Source organism: Rattus norvegicus, chromosome 17 (assembly GCF_021556685.1).
Source record: "Rattus norvegicus strain SHRSP/BbbUtx chromosome 17, alternate assembly SHRSP_T2T, whole genome shotgun sequence".
NCBI classification, from domain to species: domain Eukaryota; kingdom Metazoa; phylum Chordata; class Mammalia; order Rodentia; family Muridae; genus Rattus; species Rattus norvegicus.
The window spans coordinates 79,126,762-79,147,617 of NC_141550.1; the positions used below are offsets into that span (position 1 = coordinate 79,126,762).

Consider the following 20,856-nt stretch of genomic DNA (forward strand, 5'->3'; position numbering starts at 1 on the left):
CTAGAGAACACGAATGTGTCTAATTAAGAAAAATTAGAGAGGCTACAAAGACAGTCAGCAATCAAGAACGTTGGCTGCTCTTCAGAGGACCTGGGTTCAACTCCCATAAGGAGACTCACAAGTATTTGTGTCTGAGTCCTGGGCATTTGACACCCACTTCTGGCCTCTGTAGGCCCCAGGCAATACATGGTACACATGTGGGCAAAACACTGTACACATAAGATAAAACGAAATTTTTTTTATTCTTTTTTTTTTCTTTTTTTTTTTTTTTCCGGAGCTGGGGACCAAACCCAGGGCCTTGCGCTTGCTAGGCAAGTGCTCTACCACTGAGCTAAATCCCCAACCCCAGGAAATTTTTTTTTTTAAGGAAGAAAAAATAAAGCAAAAGATTAGAATGGTTGGCAGAATCAAGCAAACTTAATTTTTTTCTCATTATTACATATGGCGGTTACTGGATCTGAGGGTAAAGGCACTTCCACCAAGCCTCATCTCCCAACAACCAGAATCCTCACTGTAAGAGAAAAGTAACCCTTATCCCCAAACAAGATGTGTGACAAAGGTGTTCACACATACACAGTAAGTAAATGTCCAAACAAAACAGGTGAGTTTGAGGCAAGCCAAGCCACAAAGTGAATTACACAGAGAAACCCTGTCTTAGAGGTGAAAAAGAAAAGAATGGGAAGGAGGGATAAGGGGAGGGGAGGGGAAGGGAGGGAAGGGGAGGGGAGGAGAGAAGAGAGGGAAAAGGAGGAAAGGCAAGGAGAAGAGAACCCTGAGGTACCCAAGTTCCACTTCCTGGGCCCATTTTGTACCATTAGCAACTGCTTGTAACTCTTCATGCAGGGACTGACTTCTGGTTTCCATGGGCACCAACACAAATCACATATATTCACACATACACACAACATTTCTGACTGAAAAAAGAACTAATTTATGTCAGGGAGGTGACTCAGTGGTAGAGTACTTGCCTACCATGTACAAGGCTCTGAGTTCAATACTCAACAACATTAGGGAGAACTCAACATTAGGGAAAAAAAAAAATTCTTCTCTTTTTCTTTTGAGTCAGTTTTACTAGATAGTAACACACAGAGCACCCAGACCATCTCTAAACTCTCAGTTCTACTTCGGTCCCGAGTGACAGAACTGCACCATCACATGTGGAATCTCCTACACCAATCGGCAGTGCGTGTCCATCTACATGATTCTTAGCAATGTTCACAGGTAGCAAATAATAGCTTACAGCCATGCATACTTAATACACACGTGATACTCTTACATTACACCATTTAACATCATAGAAATCTTCCATGAAATAATACAGGAATGAAATTTCTTCAGACAAGAACTAGGGAACTGTCAAGCTTTAGAAACTCTAATTAGATCATTGGCAGTAAGTACCTTTAGTTGCTTCTCTTGAAGTAACAAACAATTTGTGAACTTCAGAAAGGTTTCTGCTAAGTAAGTGGATATCCTGATAGGATGGCAGACTATGACAAAAGCAACTGTTGACCTGCAACTCTATCCAACCAGAAATTTCCTTGAGACAATGTTGAGGCAGAACTGCTTTACATAAATCCCCACTCTGTCAGAGTAAAAGGATAGAAGGATATTGACCACTATGTCAGCTATCACCTTGACATACAAGAAACTTCAAATGAGGCATTGCCTCCAACTGGCCTATGGGACAACTGTGAGGCATCTTCTTGATCCCTACACCCCACCATCCGTAGGCAGGTGGGCATGAGCTCAGGAGCAAGACAATAATGGCTTCTGCTTAAAGTTCCTGCAGTATTTCAGGACCTGCCCTAACTTCCCTCAAGGATGACTAATAGCCTTCAGGATGAAAAAGAATTTGTTCCTCCCCAAGTAGCTTTTGGCCAGTGTTTATCACAGCAACACAGAAGCAAACAGAACATTTCATGTCCAAATACATTGGGCTGCAAATTCCAGACAAGCCTCAGTCTACACAGCAAGTTCCATGGTAGCCTGGGCCAAATAAATACAAGATCCTGTCTTACAAAACAAAGCAAAGACCTGATGATAAAAGAAGAAAAATATATAAATGTATGAATTTAAATAAAATAAAATCACTTATTTTTGCAGAATTAGCAAGGATATTACATGAAAGTTAACATTTTTTAAAATTACAATTCATAGGCGTAAAGAATAAAATGGTGCTAATGCTTTCCTGCGGGTACAATGCTAGCAACATTCCTCACCACCATCTTTGCAAACACCAAAACAGGAAAAAGGCAGGCGCTCTGAATATTATGGAGAAAGCGGCTGCCTTAGGCACCGCTGGAAATCTACACAGCACCTTTTAAGAGACTCATCTAAAACCACAGCAAGGTCGCTGTATGAAGGGGAAAGGAATCAGGTCAGGTCAACAGGAATCTGGACCTGTACTTCCAGCCCTAATTTAATCTGTATCTACTCTGGATTCTCACAATAAGACTCCTTCTGAAAAAATGGTTCACTGTACGGTTTGCATCACTGTACGGTTTGCAACAGCCTGAAAACCACTGATACTCAATACTTTGAGACTTGTCAAGTCTACATGCTCTTGTAAAATTATATAAGGATAAGAACCCTTGTCAAATAGCTATAGGAGCTAAGAGATGCTGAGAGCAGAAGCAACCCTCCTCCAGGAAAAAGCCCCCTAACTTTCTGCATGCATACACATGTACTTAATAGCAGCAATTAAAGAGAAGGCCAGGAACTTGAGAGCATAAGCTATGGCACGAGAGGAGTTAGACAAAGGAAAGAAAATTGAGGGAAATAAAAGAGAAGGAATACCTTGTCAATCAGGTCTCGGTTGACACAGTTGGGCAGCTGCTGGAGGAAAGCATCCACTATGAGTTTGAGGTGAGATCCAGTGCTGGCTTCTTCATCTTCTTGTTCTAATGTGAAATCAGGTTTTGGACAAGTTAAACAAAAATTAATAAACAAACAAAGACTGTAAGATCAAGCATCCAACTATTAAGTGATCTGAGAAATGAAGATAGAGGATGTGTATGTGGCATATGCACATGTATGTGTGTAAATGTACATGCCTGTGCAGATGTGTCTGCCTGCGCAGAGGCCAGAGCAGGTGGAGGTGAGTCAGTGTCCAGTTTCTTGCTGAACCTGGAGCTCATGTCTTTTGGCTGACACCAACTAGTGTCAACGATTCTCCTGTATCTGCTCCCCAGAATACATAAGCATGATGAAGACAATGTTCACCTTGTCATATAAGTCCTGGGACCCAAACTCTGGTCCTTACAGATATGCATCAAATGCTCTTTAACCACCGAGCCACCCCTCAAGCCCAGAAAATATATTTTGTAAGGTATTTCTAAAAGCCTAGGATATTGGGGACATGCCTAACATCATACATAATACCAAGCCATTATAGTATTTCAGATACTAGCTATAAATGAACAACTTTTACCCTTAAGCATCTACACAATAAATAAAAAGTAAAAAAAAAATCTACTCATAAATACATACAGAAAATCTAATTTTAATCTGCCCGTCAAGTCCTCATGTTCTGCAATTAATAGCACTACGCTCTTTCCTTCTGATTTTGAGGGTGTTGGCTGCAAAAGCGTGCACACTATCTTCTGTTGGACTGACTGTGTAATCATAGAACTAAAGTCCTCCTGTGGTATTTACACAAAGGCAGTGAAAGAAACTGTCTTTTAATATCATTAACTGGTATGATTTAGAGCTGGAGAATTCATGAGCCATGTTCACCCCATGTAGACAGAGAAAATAAATACTAACAGAAGGTATTCTTCCAGTTAAAAATCCTAACGAGGACCAGGAAGGCGGCACAGCAGTTAGCACGCGCTGCTCTTCTAGAGGACAGATCTGTTTCCGGAAGGCACACCGAACAGCCCGCCACTGCCTATACTCCAGCTCTGGGGAACCCAACACCCTCTTCTGGCCCCTGTAGGCACCTGCATGTAAGCATAGCATGCATTCACAGGGAATCATACACGTACAAATAAATTAACTTTAAAAGAAAAAGAATCCCAGCGAACTCAATAGTTGCTACTGAGTATAGTTGCTCATGGGTACAGCTCTTGCCTGGCCTCGGATTTGATTTCCTCATACCGCAAAAATAATATTTTAAAAATATAATAAAAAGAAAATAATGAATGTATTTCTTATTACTAAATAAAAATAACTCAGTTTAAAAGACAGATAATATTAACACTGACATAATTTCATTCCAATCATTTCTAACTCAACAATTTTAAGTAGCTGTCAAACACATTCATGGCAAGTGTCATAACAACGATAGTAAGAGATTTAAAATATTCAAGACTGGGGAGACAACTCAGTGTAGGCTAATAAGTATTGTGATACAAGTATGAGGGCCTGAGTTTATCTCCTCAGACACCCATGTGAGGTCAGGCACATCTGCAACCTCCGCTCCTATGACAGGTGAAGACAGGAGAATCTCCACAATCAGTCACAGGCCAGGCAGCCTGGCCCAGGAGGCAAAGAACTAAAAGGAGGCCCTGTCACAAAGAAGGTGAACAGCGGGCACTGAGAGTCCCAGCTCTCACCTGATTTCCATATACATGCCAACACACACACACACACACACACACACACACACACACACTCACACAGATAGACAGACACAGACACACACACAGATAGACAGACACAGACAGACACACACACACAGATACACACACATAGATATACACACACAGAAACACACACACACAGATACATACACATAGACACACACACAGACACACACAGATACACACACACAGACAGAAACACACACTTATACACACATAGACACACACACACAGCCACTCACACTCAGATAGACAGACACACACACAGATACACACACACAGATACATACACATAGACACACACTCACACACACAGACACACACAGATACACACACACAGACACACACTCACACACAGATACACACACAGACAAACACACATACACACACTCATACACAGATACACACAGACACAGATACACACACAGACACACACACAGACACACACACACACTCACACAGACACAGATACACACACACAATCACACACAGACACAGACACTCATGAAACACTCATGCACAGAGTAAACTAAAAATAATAAAAAAGCAACAGAGAATTATGAAGATCCATCCTCTCAGGTTTGTGTAAAAATAACAAATAAACACTGATGACACAGCCCTTCACCTTGTTCATCAAGGAGTTTCTTTGTAAGATCTTCAGCTTCATCTCCACCTTCTAACTCCAGTGTGTCATCATTAATTTCTAAATTCTCCAACTCAAGTTCCAAATCATCGGGACTTGATGCTTCCTTATTATCCTTTGGTTCTTTTGCCTCTGTTTAAAAACAAAGAATTAGAAAAGTATAATGGCAGAATATTTGCTGAGCATTCAGGGACTTTGGGTTCAATGTATCAAAAATAATCAAAACATATAAAAAACAAACAGAAAGCATCTTTTAATTCAAGGTCAGTTCAAAATCCTGCTACAGGGGTGGGGAGCTGGCTCAGCAGCTAAGAACACTGGCTGGCCTTGCAGAGGACCTAAGCTTGATCCCCAGCATCCGCACCGTAGCTCTCAACTCTCTGTAACAACAGTCCCAGGGGACCTGACACCTCTTCTGGCCTCCAAGAGCATCAGGTGTGCATATAGTGCACAGACATACACTCAGGCAAGACATGGATGGATTTTAAAAAGCAACACCTTTTAAATCCTGCTACAAAAACATTAAAGATTCACAAAAATCTACATAACTTCTCTAATTTTTTTAATCCTAATCTAATTTTACAAAAAGTAAAATTAGAGAAAGACTGATAAGTCTATATAATTTGGATAAAAACCTAGAAATGTATCTGACAAATCCTAATGAAAACTTAAAAAAATTTTTTTTTGAGTTTTTTTTTTTTTTTTTAATAAAACAAATTGAGCTTTTTGAGAGGCCAACTTCTACAGTTCTATACATCATCTGCACTGGAGAAAGGAAAAAGGAAAAAGAGAAGGGATGAAAAGAGGGCGGGATGGAGGCAGGCTTGTTGAGGATTGGGTCTAATGCTTTGTCTTAATTCGGCTCCCAATGAGGAATCACAAGGGACTCTGCACACAGACTCTAAGAGACGCCTGTCCCCAGTGGCTCTGACTGGGAAACAAAGCTGCCATGTAGCCAAGGCTGGGCAGAAAGGTGCAGGGGGCCTTTTAAATTGCACAGGCAAGGGGGAGAGAGAGGAGTCACAGAGAATCACCACGACTTGGAGGAGAAGGATCAGATGTAAAAGCTACAGGAAAGAAAGCCGCCAGCCATGTAAGAAGAATTTGGGAAAACGGCCCTAGGGGCCACTTCCTCAGATACCATGGGTCTGGGGTAGCAGAGATGAAATGTTGATTTAGCAAGTTGACTCAGGAAAGTTGGAGGGGAGCATGTATGCTAGCTGCGGAGAGGATTAGAAATGAGCTAATCAAATCAACATTAGCTAGCGTGTGCATGCGTGTAACTAATTCACTGCTACATAGGCTAGCTTACATGGTATCTATGCTAAAGACAGGAAATAAAATTCATTACAGTGGTCTCACCTAAGAAAGCTCTCAAACTCCAACATAAGTTCATTCTCATTTTCTCTATTTCTCTCAATTTTATTTAATGTGTATGAATGTGCTGCCAGAATGAACGTCTGTGCACCACTTGTGTGCCCAGTACCTGCAGAGACACCCAGAAGTCGGTGTCAGATCCCACAGACCTGGAGTTATAGATGGTTATGTGCTGCTACGTGGGTGCTGGGAATCAAACCTAGGTTCTGGAAAAACAGCCAGTGCTCTTTACCACTGAGATATGTCTCTAGTCCCCTTCCTTTTATTTTTTTATATTTAGTATATTCTTTCCTGGGTTATGCAGGCAGTAACAATGAAATATGAATTGATATAAAAACCAATTTAGTAGCAATATACTAAATAAATAAGAAAAGACTAAATGCAGAAAAGACCAATCAGGAAATTGGTAAGAGGAAACAATTGAACTTAACCAAAAAAATCAAACCAAACCACAGAACCAAATATTCAACAAAATTGGCAACAATGTTGATATCTGTAGCAGTAGAGTGATAGGTAAATATGCATTCATCATATTAGCTTCTCTTTTCTCCTTGAGATTTTAAAAAATCTATTTGTGTGTGAGAGTGTGAGTGTGAGTGTGAGTGAGTGTGTGTGTGTGTGTGTGTGTGTGTATGTGAGGGTGGGGAGACTCATGCAAGAAGACTATTACAGGTTCAAGTTCAGTCTGGGATACATAAATTCTAGGCCATCCTGGGCTATAGAAAGAAACCCTGTGTTAAAAATAAACAAAATTTAAGGATTCAAGGTCAACAATGTACACTTATGTCCCCACATACAAAATTAATAAAAATTCTTTAAATGTGTACTTAAACCACCTAAAATATTACCAGTTCCGTGGCTCATAGCCTCCAGTTTCTGTAATGAAGGAAAAACGGTTTTATATCACGATACTCGATGCCAAAGTAAGAAAGGAACTCTTGCTTTGTCTAAAGCTCACTCACTCTCTTTCAGCAACTATTTGAAGTCCTGTTCAGCTACATATTGTTCTAAACACCAGAGATACAACTTGATTAATATAAACAAAAAAGCTGCTTCCCAAATGAAGCATGTATTTACTCCTTATGTTTACTAATAAAACTCGTTATCAGAAATGGCTTGGCAGGAAAAGGCCCTTGCTACCAAACCAACCCCGTCTTGATCCCTGGAGCCGACACACTGGAAAGAAGAGAACTGATTCCCGAAAGTGGTCCCTGACTCCCACATGTGTGAGTACATGTGCATACATATAAGAAAAAATATATCCTTTTATTTTACAAAAAAAATCTTCTGCACAGGGTTATAGCTCAGTGGTAAAGCGCTTACCTAGCATGCTCAGCCCCTGGTTAAAAAAACCAACAAAATGTTCCTGATTACCTACTACACATTCACAACTACGATAAGCTGCTGAATGCTGAGAAAAAGAAAAGCCTTAAAATGTCTCCTATATTAAGAGAAAGTTCCTATATTCCATATATTCCTCTATGTCTCCTATATTTACAGGAAGTTAAACTAATATTCATGAAGAAGTCAAGTCGGGGACATATTATTAGTAATGTTTGAGGAGCACAGGTAAGACAGATTAACATTTAGGATAGAGAATTAAAGGTATTAATACACATGATGACACAGTAAGTCTCAGAGAATTATGCAGTGTTTTAGAGACAACAATAACAATTTGAAATGAATTCCAAACTCAGGTAAAACCATTAAATCTATCACTGGGATGCCCATTATATTTAAGAGGTAGAGAGAGGCAGATCTCTGAGTTCTAGGTCAGCTGGAGTCACACAGAGAAATCCATTCTCACAGGAAAATAAAATAAGAACGTCACTGGGCACCATGGTGTCCCTCTAATCCCAGCACTCCAGAGGCAGAAGCAAGCAGTTTTCTTCAAGTTTAAGGTCATACATAGAGAGTTCAAAGACAGCCAAGAATACTAAGCGAGATCCTATGCAACACAGACAGAAAAATCCAGTAACAAAACAAAAAGGGAAAGCGGAATGTCAATAGCAAGGAAGCTGCAGACACGGCTAAGCAGTTACGCTCGAGCACCTGCCTTCCTTCCAGAGGCCACAGGTTCAGTTCCCAGAACCCACATGGCAGCTCAGAGCTGCATCTAAGTCCACTTTCAGGGCATCCAATTCCTTCTCTTGGTCTCCTCAGGACCTGCACACACATGGTACATTTAAATACATATAGGCAACACTCATACATAAAATAAAAATAAATCTTAAAGAGAAGTTAGTAAGGAGATTAAAATAATCTTAAGAAGGTACAGAAAAGAGTGACAGCTAAACCAACAGCCAGGTAGGTGTACAAACACAGGACAATAGTGCAGATCGGAGGAGGAGCACAGACAGATGTGAGAAACAAGGGTTAGCAGCACCAGCACCTCCTACTCTACTACTAGTTTCAGACCTTCAGATTTTTCTCAACTAACTCATAGAGGCCTGGCTAGAACTAGCCTTGTGAAAAAATGATGCAGACAGATAGCAGTACAAAACCTATGCTTTGTGGAGAAACTCCTGTCTTAAGATGTCACAAGGGGTTGGGGATTTAGCTCAGTGGTAGAGTGCTTGCCTAGCAAGCGCAAGGCCCTGGGTTCGGTCCCCAGCTCCGGAAAAAAAAAAAAAAAAAAAAAAAAGAAAGAAAGAAAGAAAGAAAGAAAGAAAGAAAGAAAGAAAGAAAGAAAGAAAGGAAGACGTCACGAGACTTCATTGTAAGATACTAAAAAATAAGCACCTTCCACCAATTCAAACTAATGTGAATATACTGGCTCTAGTAAAAGTGTGTTCCTAGCTAGGAAGACAGTTGGGTGTAGTGAGGGTTTGGGTTTCCTTAAAATGCAGTTATATCATATGAATGTGCTCCTGTTTTAATCCCAGGTATGGGCTATGGGGCTGCTTCAGGTTGTGCACAGGAGCTAACTGACTCGTGCTCTAGGAGGGCGTTACTTTTGCCAGCTGCAGAGAGTTTATGTTTGGGAGTCTGCAGAGGCTACAAATGGGCAAGTCCAAGAGGGCCTGGGGTGGCGGCTGCTCCCCCTCTACTGGTTCCTACTGCTGCATTTGCCGTTGTTGGATTGTTACTTGCTGGATTTCTGGATTGCCGTTTGGAGAAACCTGATGCCCCTAACTAGTAGGAAGTAGTCTAATGAGGTCTATGCCCCTTTCCCCTCTAACCTTCAGTCTCTCCTACCTACTGTTGGGAGGCTGGAAGGGATTGGGGTAGAGTATGGGTTGGAAGAGAGGCAGATAACATAACTCAATAAAGTGGCCCAAAAAGTATGCCAAAAGCTCAGAGGGTAGGAGCATGTGTAGAAGAATAAGTTCTAGGCTGGAGAGATGGCTCAGTGGTTAAAAGCACTGACTGCTCTTCCAGAGGTCCTGAGTTCAAATCCCAGTAACCACATGGTGGCTCACAACCACCTGTAATGGGATCTGATGCCCTCTTCTGGTGTGTCTGAAGACATAGACAGTGTACTCATATACATAAAATAAATAAAACTTAATGAAAGGAAGAAGAAGTTCTAATCCCCAGCATCCATGTAGAAAGCACAGATTTGGTCACTGAAACCAGTACCACCAGCACCAAGAAGTGTGTAGGAGACACAGAATGACAGGGAACAGAGGCATGAGGGCATGGTATGCAAATTGACAGTTTAGCTCCAGACTCAGAGATCCTCAAGAGAATGGCATGGACTGTAAGGAAGACAGGGAAAATCCTCTCTGACTTCCACATGTGGGGTGGGCCTGTACAGCTACATGTATGTGCCCACCAAGCAAAACAGGCAACCGTTGCCCTTTAACACTCTGATCCTCACTACTCTTTCATTCATTTTTTTTAAAGATTTATTCATTTATTATATATAAATACACTGTAGCTATCTTCAGATACACCAGAAGAAGGCATCGGATCTCTTTACAGATGGTTGTGAGCCACCATGTGGTTGCTGGGAACTGAACTCAGGACCTCTGGAAGAGCAGTCGGGTGCTCTTAACCGCTGAGCCATCTCTCCAGCCCTCTTTCATTCATTTAATCTAATGCTCACAGTGCCAGTCCTTTTCAAGCACGTACCATTCTGAAGCGCATTTCTACCACACAAATGGCAACTGTTCCCTTGAGAGTTTATCTTCGGAAGGTGGGTAAGGTGGCTTGTCTGGTAAAGTAATTGCCCTGCAAGCCTGACAACCAAGTTTGATCCTTGGAATCCAGATAAAGATAGAAAAAGAGAACTGACTCTGTAAAGTTGTCCTCTGACGTGCATGCACTGCCCCCAACCCCTGCCCACAATAAATTAATTATAATTATTATTATCATTTTAAAAAGTAATTTACCTTTGGAATCATCTTTGCTAGAATCTTTGTTCTGACTTTTTTCATTGTCTTTAAACAAGATGGCTGGAACAAATGCTTTCAAATCGATGAGGTTTTCATAAAAATTCCGAGCGTCTTCGTCTTCCCATATGCCACCTTCTAAGTCATATTCTCCAGGTTTTCCAGGTGTAAATATATCGATTCCAGGTCCATGCTCTACAATAAACCATGAGCAGAGAACAAGTCAGAAGTGGTAAACATAGCACTTCACGTTTTATTTTTAGTTTTGTGCCTATTAAATCTCCATGTTTCAAGTGACTAGATTTTCTTCAATCAGCAAGCACTTAAGACTATACACGATTATCTTTTTGTATTCTGTTTTCCTTTGAGACAGGGTTTCTCTATGTAGCCCTGACTTCCCTGGAACTCATTCTGTAGACAGGCTAGTCTTGAACTTAAGAGATCCACCTGCCTTTGCATCCTGAGTGCTGAATTAAAGGCTAGAGTCACCATGCTTGTCCTTTCTAAAAAACATTTATTTATTCCTCTTTGTGTGTGTGTGTGTGTGTGTGTGTGTGTGTGTGTGTGTGTGTGTGTGTGTGTTTTCATGGGCACACGAAACCTGGGACCTTTGGAAGAGCAGTAGTGCTCTTAACCACTAAACCATCTTTCCACCCAGTAGTCATCTTTGTAATTATTATAATTACACACACGTGTGTGTGCACACATAACATGTATGCTACAAAATTTTGTGCTGGAGGTCAGACAACAATTTTTAAGAGTCAGCTCTCTCCTACCAACAGTGTGGATTTGGGGAATCAAACGCAAGTTATGAGGCTTGTGAGCCAAGTACTTTTACCCACCTCGCATGCCCAATTACTTTGATTTTAGTTTGGAGCTAAGTACAGAAAGAATAAAGCTGTAGATGGGCTCATGATTCAGATGTAGTAGTTTATTAGTTTGTTAGTTTATTTAGTTTTAAATTCTGAGCTTATTACTCTATGGTTATATGTCAGGGGAGAGTGAGGAGGGAAAATGGAGACATAGTTCTCCATTCTCTAAGAATTGATACTGGGAGGGAGACTAGGGAGCTTATCGACACAGTGCTGACCTCGCATGTCCCAGGGCCTGAGTTCTCTCCTCAGTACCTCTAGACCCCAGGGGAAAGAAGAATTTGCTACATGGGTCTAATCCTCAGAACAAACACATGAAGAAGTGGGAAGAGAAAGCCAACTTCACAGAGCTGTCCTCTGGTCTCCAAATGCGCACCACGGCACTTACAAGCTCTTCACACACGCACACAGGAGTAAATAAATGCTACAATTAATCATGTGGATTAAAATTAATCCCACAGGTTAATTATTCACTAAAGTCATTTAGGAAAAAAACAGCAAAACAATATAAAACACTGGCTCTTTAATTATTCTGCATTCCTTGTAAATAATGTATTCTAACAGAGCCTTACTAGGGCATAAACCCATACACCAAAAAGGAAAACATTGACAGTTTCCCAAGTTCTACAAAAAAAATACAAACAAAACCAGAAATTAAACAAACTAGACAATACCTATAATACTAACAAAAAGTTATTTATAAGATAATTTTATTTATGATATATTTCATTAAAAATCTGATCTACTATATACATAGTATATGTTTCATACATGGGTTTTGGTCCTGATTCCTTAAGCAAAGCTCCCTAAAACTCTTGCAATTTCCTGCATTACATGCTTTTTTATTCAACGTTCATCTTATTTAAGGTTATACTAAGGTAAGTTAGAGTGGGGTACTTAGCTTCAGGACACATCCAGTCACCAGGAAAAGCAAATTAGTACTCACAGACCTTAAGATGGACAGGACAGAGATTAGCTTTTAAAAAATTCTGCAACAGGAAGGTCGAAAAGTATGAGGAAATCCTATCTAGTGAAACCCTATCTTCAAAACAAAACAGAATAAAATGCTCTGGAACAGGGAGAGTTGATCAGCTTCAAATACTTACTTCTCTATACAGGAAGGGTTGGTTCCTCACCGACACTACATAGGACAGTGTCCTTGGTTGTACATCTGTATCTTTTATAGTTTTTCATTATAATCTGGTAAGTTTACAATATTTTCCCCGAGTTCTATGAGCCATTTTAGTTAATTACCTAATCACATGAGGCACCTACAGAAACCCTGCTCTCTATGGCTTAACAGATAGAACAAGGGGCCAGACCTGCAGTGGTATCTTAGGTGTGGACGACTGCCCGATTATCATAAATAACAAGTTAAAGGTATCCTAATCCTTTAGTGGGAAGGGCATTTTGAGACAAGGTCTTTCTACAAAGCTCTGGCTGCCTGGAACTCAATATGTAGACCATGCTGGCCTTGAACCAATAGAGATCTGCCTGCCTCTGCCTCCCAAGAGCTGGGATTAAGGCAAAGCACCACCAAACCCAGCCAGAACCTAGTTCTTTATTTGTGAGAGTTAACACTAATTCTAGGGAGTTTCAGAAATGAAGTTTAAGATACACAAATATCAGAGAATTGGCCAGGATGAGAAAAATGGCCCATACCTGGCAACAGCAATGCTTTGTGGGAGAATACAGAAAAGTGTGTGTGTGTGTGTGTGTGTGTGTGTGTGTGTGTGTGTATTTCAGAAAAGTTCAATACACTAATATAAGACAAAAACTGATAATGCCCAAGCAGATAAATAAAAAAGAGTAACAGCAACAAAAAACCAAAAACTCTTTCAGTGATGGGGTAGGTGAGACAGGGTTTCTCTGTGTAGCCCTGGATGTCCTGCAACTTGTTCTGTAGACCAGGCTGGCCTTGAACTCTGAAATCCACCTGCCTCTGCCTTCTAAGGATTAAAGGGAAACACCACCACTGCCCAGCCTATTTTTTTTTAATCCTAAAATATGAGCAAGTATTTCACACATATAAAAATACTAGGCTAGCAAGCAATCATTTTTTAAAAATTTAACTTCTTGCCTGCATAGACGGCTCAGCAGTTGGAGAGCACGGGCTGTTCTAGGACTCCAGCACCCACATGGCACCTTACAGCTGTCTATAATTCTAGTTCCAAGGGCTCCAGCACCCTCCTCTAGCCTTTAAGAGCACCAAATAAATAAATAAAACAAAATAATAAAATAATTATAATAGAATAATATAAAAAGAAATACATTCTGTGGGCTGGAGAGATAATTAAGCTGCTAATGAATATGCATGGATATCATAAGAGGATGAAGAGTCTGGGTCCCAGAACTCACATGGGTGGCTCATAACTGCCTGAAATTTCAGCTCAAGGAGATCTGACATCCACTTCTGGCCTCTGTGGGGATTGCGAGCATGTACACAAACTCATAAACACATTATTAAAGCTAAACATTCTAGACCAATAAATAAAAATATATAGGCTAGCAAGAAGTAAGTAGAGGTGTCTGTCATCAAGTGAGTTTAGTCTTGGAACCCATTTGGCGGGAAGGAGAGAATTGAATAACAGAAGCTAGCTCCTGACACCTGACACACACACACACACACACACACACACACACACACACACACTCACACACTCTCACAATTAAGTAAATAAATGCAAAAAAGTACAGAAATATTAGAACTGCAATATTGGATTCACTTTATTACACATCTGACAAAACAAATCTCTAACCCCAAATGCTGTTTACACCAAGTCCGCATTGGACACAATCTGAGGATAACTCTAAGAAAAGAATTTGAAGAAATTCATAGTATGAAAGGAGCAATTCTCTAACTGCACGGCCTTGTCCATTCAAGGATGAGTTTCAAGTAGTAGTTGAAAATTATTAGATTGTTAATACCTAAACTTAAAAAAATTTGAAGCTATTTATAAAGATTAAATTTTTATTAATGTGAACTTAACAGGCCTTAAAGTAAGTGCTTTTCTTTCTTTTCTCTTTTTAATTATGAGCTGGCTGGGAAGACAGTACTTGCCACACAAACCTCAGGACTCTAGTTCAAATACCCAGCACTCACATCAGTTTAATGTAATGGTACACATCTACAACCCCCAAACTTGGGGGATAAAGACAGGTGGGTCCCTAGGACCTGCTGGTCAGTGTCTGACCAGTCAAGAAACGATCTTTAAAAACTGAGGCACCTGGACGTGGCAGTACATGGCTTTAACCTAAGTGCTCAGGAGGCAGAGGAGGTGGATTTCTGATTCTAAGCCCACCCAGGGCTATAATTTTATTAATATTTATGTCTATTAAAAATTTTAATATTTAATATTTTGCCCGCGTGTGTGTATGTGCAACATGTGCATGTGTAGTGCCTGAGTAGGTCAGAAGAGGCCTTTGGATCTTGTGGAACTGACGTTAAGGATGGGTGCATCCTTGTGGGTGCAAGCCTTCTTCAAGAACAACAAGTGTTCTTAACTCCTAAGCCAACTCTTTGACCCCTCTCAAGACCCTGTCAGAATGTGACAAAGAGACAAAGACAGAAAGAAAAACTAAGACAGAGAGGAAAAAGAGAGACAACGCGGAGGGAGGAGAGGAAAAGGGAAGGAAGAAAGGAAGGAGAGAAGAAAGGAAGGAAAAAAGAAGGAAGGAAGAAATCTCTGGCCTCAACACACACACACACACACACACACACACACACACACACACACACACAGGTAGAAACTGAGGAAGTCCCTTGACATTTATCTCTGAACGCCATATACATGTACACACATATTCCATGTACATTCCTTATGTACATGTACACAATACACCACAAAAATACACTTACTCATACATACAAAAAGCTGGTTTAAAAAATGATGACTAAGGGTTGGGGATTTAGCTCGGTGGTAGAGCACTTGCCTAGCAAGCGGAAGGCCCTGGGTTCGGTCCCCAGCTCCGAAAAAAAGAAAAAAGAAAAAAAAAATGATGACTAAGTATATCATGCATTGCTGAGAGGGCTGAGTGGGAAAAGATTGCTGCCAAGTTTGATTACCTGAGTTCAATCTCAAGAACCCAAACAGTTGGGGTTGGGGATTTAGCTCAGTGGTAGAGCACTTGCCTAGGAAGCTCAAGGCCCTGGGTTCGGTCCCCAGCTCCGAAAAAAAGAACCAAACAGTTAAAGCAGAGAACTGACTGACTCCACAAAGTTGTACACAGACACACACGAATGAGGACTGGGTTATAGCTTACCTTCTGGTGTCGGTTTGTCCTGAGGAAGATCTGGCATATTTTCATCCAAAAGGTCGGCTAAGGATTGAGAATTTGCCAGCAGCTTCTGGTAAGACATGGCGAACTCTTCATACTGTTTATGCCTGTCTTCACTTAGCTCGCCTTTAGAGTGCAGAATACGCCTATAAATAATGAGGAAAGCATCTGGTAAGCTTGTCAAAGCAGGCATGATCACGGGAAACAGTCCATAAAATTTTATCTTACACAGAAATTTAACATAATGTTCCTTACTAACTTATTTTCAAATCTCATGTTTGCTCTGGATCTGCCTTAAAATTAAAACACATATAACAACAAAAATCACCCAATTAAGCTTATTCAAAGATGACGAAACATACATTCAGAATCACCATAATATTTAACTTTACAAAATAACAAAAGATTATTTATTACTTTGTTTAAGAATAGAACCCTCTAACATATAGCTAATCAAATATTTACTCCATGCAGTGATTACTAAATGGTTTTCAAAAGCAACAAGTTGTGAAAAGAATCAGTTATCCTTAAACTTCAACAACGACTTGATAAGAAAATATATTTAAAATTTACTGTAAAATAATTATTTTGTTAAACTATGCTTTCCTAAGACATACTACTAGCCAAAATACACATCACAAGTCAGTTTCTAAAAATAACAGGCTTTAAGAGATTCAAAGACAGAATATCATTCATAAACTTCTGTGATTTAATCAAATTACTGTCTGTAAAAATCCATTTCTCTAACACAGTCAGTCTTCAGTTTACAGTATTATTAATCCAATGGAAAAACAGTAATGATCAGCCCGCCTACTCAAGGCTTTCATGGGGAAGTCCAAGGATATAATTCTTCCTACCTCACAAAAGTACTGTAAGTTACTCTTGATTACTAATGTAAAACAACTAGGAAATAACCAAAATGTGTAAAGTTAAAATCCCTACTGCATTAGCACAGGCAGCTAAGACCCTCACAAAAGGATGCAATCTGCTCTGCACTAACAGGGATCTGGTAGTACAACTGATACTTAAAAACAATGCTATAACAGAAAAGAGGATTCTGTAGCACAGCTGAAATTGGGTCTCCCGTAGCCCAGGCTGCTCTCAAGCTCACTGTGTTGCCAAGGCTGGCCTTTGGCTTCATAATCCTCCTGTCTCCACCCCAACTTTCAGCAAAAGTTTCCAAAAAACAACTATGAATTTTAAATTAAAACAATTCCAAAAGTAATATTTAGAAGTTTAATGCTTGGCATCTGAGCATTCTCCGTAAACTAAATCCGGTCTGGTTTTCTGGGTGTTATCTTCTTACAGAGACTGTGTGAGCAGGGCGTGACTGTGAGAGAACTCTCTAGTATCCACAGCCCCGGATTCCAATCACAGGAGCAGTAAAACACAACAGGAGGAAGGGGAAGGAGAAAAATAATTTACTATCAGATATGCTTAAAATTTTAAAGTTTTTCACTCACTTTACAACTTAAAAATATTATTAGCAACTTCTAATATAACAGTATAACCATATTTGCCTAGGCTAAAAGTATTTTTCTATAAAGACCAAAACTATTTAGTTTTCCCTGTTATTTACTTAAAAGTAATGTGATAAGCAAAAAAGTTTCTCCTAACATATATGCAGACATAACATCCATATACATGAAATATATAAACAAAAAAGATTCTTTCACCAAGTTTAGAGATTTTAAAACTTAAAACAAGAATATGTATATTCATGAAAGAAACTAACATTACTATGAACTTATCAGGACATTTAGTCAGTCCTAAGAAAATTCAGGAAAAAATTTAAACAAAACAAGTAATTCAAAGAAATACTGCCCCCAAATGATTCTACTTTTAAAATATTCAGTGGGCTGCCAAATTGGATCAGCTAATATACTTGCCATCAAGCCTGACAGCCAGCTTCTATCTCTGGAACACACACACACACACACACACACACACACACACACACACACACACACATAGATATAGATATGTGTGTGTGTGTGTGGTGTGTATGTGTATATATATATATATATATGTATATATACCCCTATATATACATGTATACAATATATACAAACACATCTATATATACATGCATACAATACATATATAAATGTAAATTTTACATTTTAAGTAAGAACAATATATAAATTATTGCCAAAGGTGCTAAGAACTAAAGAGTTTATTCTAAAGACAACTCTAAGCCAGAAGTTGGTAGTATACACCTTTAATCCCAGCACTCAGAAGGTAGGGGCAAGCAGATCTCAAGTTCAAGGCCAGTCTAGTCTACAGAGTTCCAGAACAGCCAGGGCTACACGGAATAACCCTGTCTTGAAAAATCAAAAACAAAACAGCAAAAAGAGGGGGCTGGAGAGAGATGGTTCAGGGGTTAAGAGCACTATCTGCTGTTCCAAAGGTCCTGAGTTCAACTCCCAGCAACCACATAGTGGCTCACAGCTATCTACAATGAGATCTGATGCCTTCTTCTGGCATGCAGGATCACATACAGGCAGAATGTGTATACATAATAGATAAATAAAATAGATAAAATAAACTTTAATTAAAAAAGAAAAGAAAGATGATTCTGTTAGGGGATAATAATTTCAGTATAGCTAATGAATATTTCCATGCACCACTGAGGTCAGCAGGAAGTACTTGCCCCAAAGCCTGATGACCTAAGTTCTGTCCTAGGAATCACGTGGTGAAAGAAGAAAATCAACTTCCAAAAGTTGTCTTCTGATCACACACACACCATAGAACACCTGTGCCCACACACACACTTTTAAGAAAGAAAAATGTAACACGATTACAGTGTTACAACAACAAAACAAACAAACAAACAAACAAAACAGGGTAGGGGAAGCCTAGAACAAACTTAGAAATGTATTTTCTTACAAGGTCTAACTTCTTGGTCATCTGAGGAGCAAATTTTCAGTCCATTGAAATATACAATTCTAAGAATTTCTGGCACATAAGCAGTAAAGTGGTAACTATTTTACCACGACTGAAAACAGAATTACTTCAGGATTGACTTCAAGTTCAAGTACTTGCTTGGGACTAGATTCAAATCAATGATTAAATTTAATTCAATGCATCTAGGGCCTAGTTCCTCTCCAGTTCCTCTGAGATCAAATTAAAACTTTAAAACTGGGGCTAACCAAGTACATATGTGGTGAAGATACACACACACAAGCAAGGCATCCATGCATATGAAATAAAACAAAAGCTGGAACTGGAGAGACGTCTTGATAGTTAACTCTTCTGGAAGAGTTGAGTTAGACCCCAGCACCTACATAGGGGCTCACAAGAGTCTGTACTTACAGTGCAAAGGACTCTAACACCTCTGGGGGCACCATGAATATATGTGGTAAACAGACAAACATGGAGGCAAAAATACACTTAAATAAAAATAAATATATCTTAAAAAAAAAAAAAGCTTTAAACCTTCACAGATAGCCCTTAACCCTCCCTCAAATCTTATTTCTGCTTTTTGTTGCTGTTTTGTTTTTAAAAAACGAGGTCTCAGTGGTAGACCACTTGTCTAACCCTTGTGAGGTCCTACGTTCAACTCCTACTCTAGAAGGAAGGGAGGAAGGGAGAAAGAGAAGGAAAGGAGGAGGGAGGGAAGGAGAGGCCAGCTGGCCTTCAACTCAATGTACTACCCAGATGGTATGGAACGAGCAATCCTCCTGCCTCTGGATTCTGAATATTATGGATTACAGGCATACACCACCAACCCCAAGACCATGATCACATTCTTTAGCAACACTAATTCATCTAGTTGCTTAAAAAATATGTATTTAGGTTAAGTATTCAGTAAAAGACCTCTTAGGAAAATAGAAACTGAGATTTTGACTTGTTTTCTAACTACATCATACATGGAGAACTCAATTTAGTAAACAGGACAAGATACCAACAGTGGAATTTCAGGTTCTGTTACAAACAGATCCCAAAGTGGTATCTAATTTGATCACTTATCTAACACATGCTTACTAAACAGCTCATGGAATCTACAGCACACACTAAGACTATGATGATTTTAGCAACAGAAATCAGTCATCAAAAGTATCAGGTGGAAGTGGAGTTCTGACTCTAGCTTTGTCAAGGCCCTGGGTTCAGTCTCCATTAGAGATTAAATTAAAAAAACAAAATGAGGGGCTGGGGATTTAGCTCAGTGGTAGAGCGCTTACCTGGGAAGCGCAAGGCCCTGGGTTCGGTCCCCAGCTCCGAAAAAAAGAACCAAAAAAAAAAAAAAAGAAAAAAAAGAAAATCAAAACCTCACCCTTTTTTCCCACACATTGTTGGGAACAGAACTCAGGGCTTCATGCATGATAGGCAAGCACTGACCTTGAGCTCTCTCTACCCCTCACCCAAATTACTTATATAAGCAAAACTACAGTAATGATAATCATTTCGTATCCAATCTTCTTAGAAACACATCTACTTGCAAAGCTGAACTGACAGCATTTTTCTGAAACCATTGTTAATCAGAGGGCAGTAAATGTTTCCTGTAAAGAATCAGGAAATCAACTTTCTAGGTTTTCCAGACCCCAGGATCTTTACTGAAACTGCTCAATGCTACTGCCGCAAACACTAACGGCCAGGCAGTATGGAGATGCATAGGTTTACTATGCTAAGTAAAACTACTCACAACAGTGAAACGTCATCATCATGTAACTGTCACATGTCACTAAGCTTTCCATCACCTTTTACATATTTTTACTGTCTGAAAACCATTGTTACACTAGGCACTAAAAAAACTTGCTAATGAC

The 20,856-nt window shown here is 39.7% G+C and overlaps 1 protein-coding gene across 10 annotated transcripts in view; it reads right to left on the reverse strand.

The window, feature by feature from the left end:
- Upf2 (UPF2, regulator of nonsense mediated mRNA decay) overlaps positions 1 to 20,856 on the reverse strand; it is a 110,499-nt gene that overhangs the window by 72,945 nt on the left and 16,698 nt on the right. For all 10 annotated transcript variants that reach the window (XR_015640909.1, NM_001108421.2, NM_001443838.1 and 7 more), the window contains 4 exon segments: positions 16,076 to 16,236; positions 10,941 to 11,135; positions 5,209 to 5,358; positions 2,797 to 2,900 (listed from right to left, as the gene is read on the reverse strand). Coding sequence is in view for 9 of the 10 variants with exons in the window: in NM_001108421.2 (NP_001101891.2) it covers positions 2,797 to 2,900; positions 5,209 to 5,358; positions 10,941 to 11,135; positions 16,076 to 16,236 (610 nt within the window). In the remaining variant the exon portion in view is untranslated.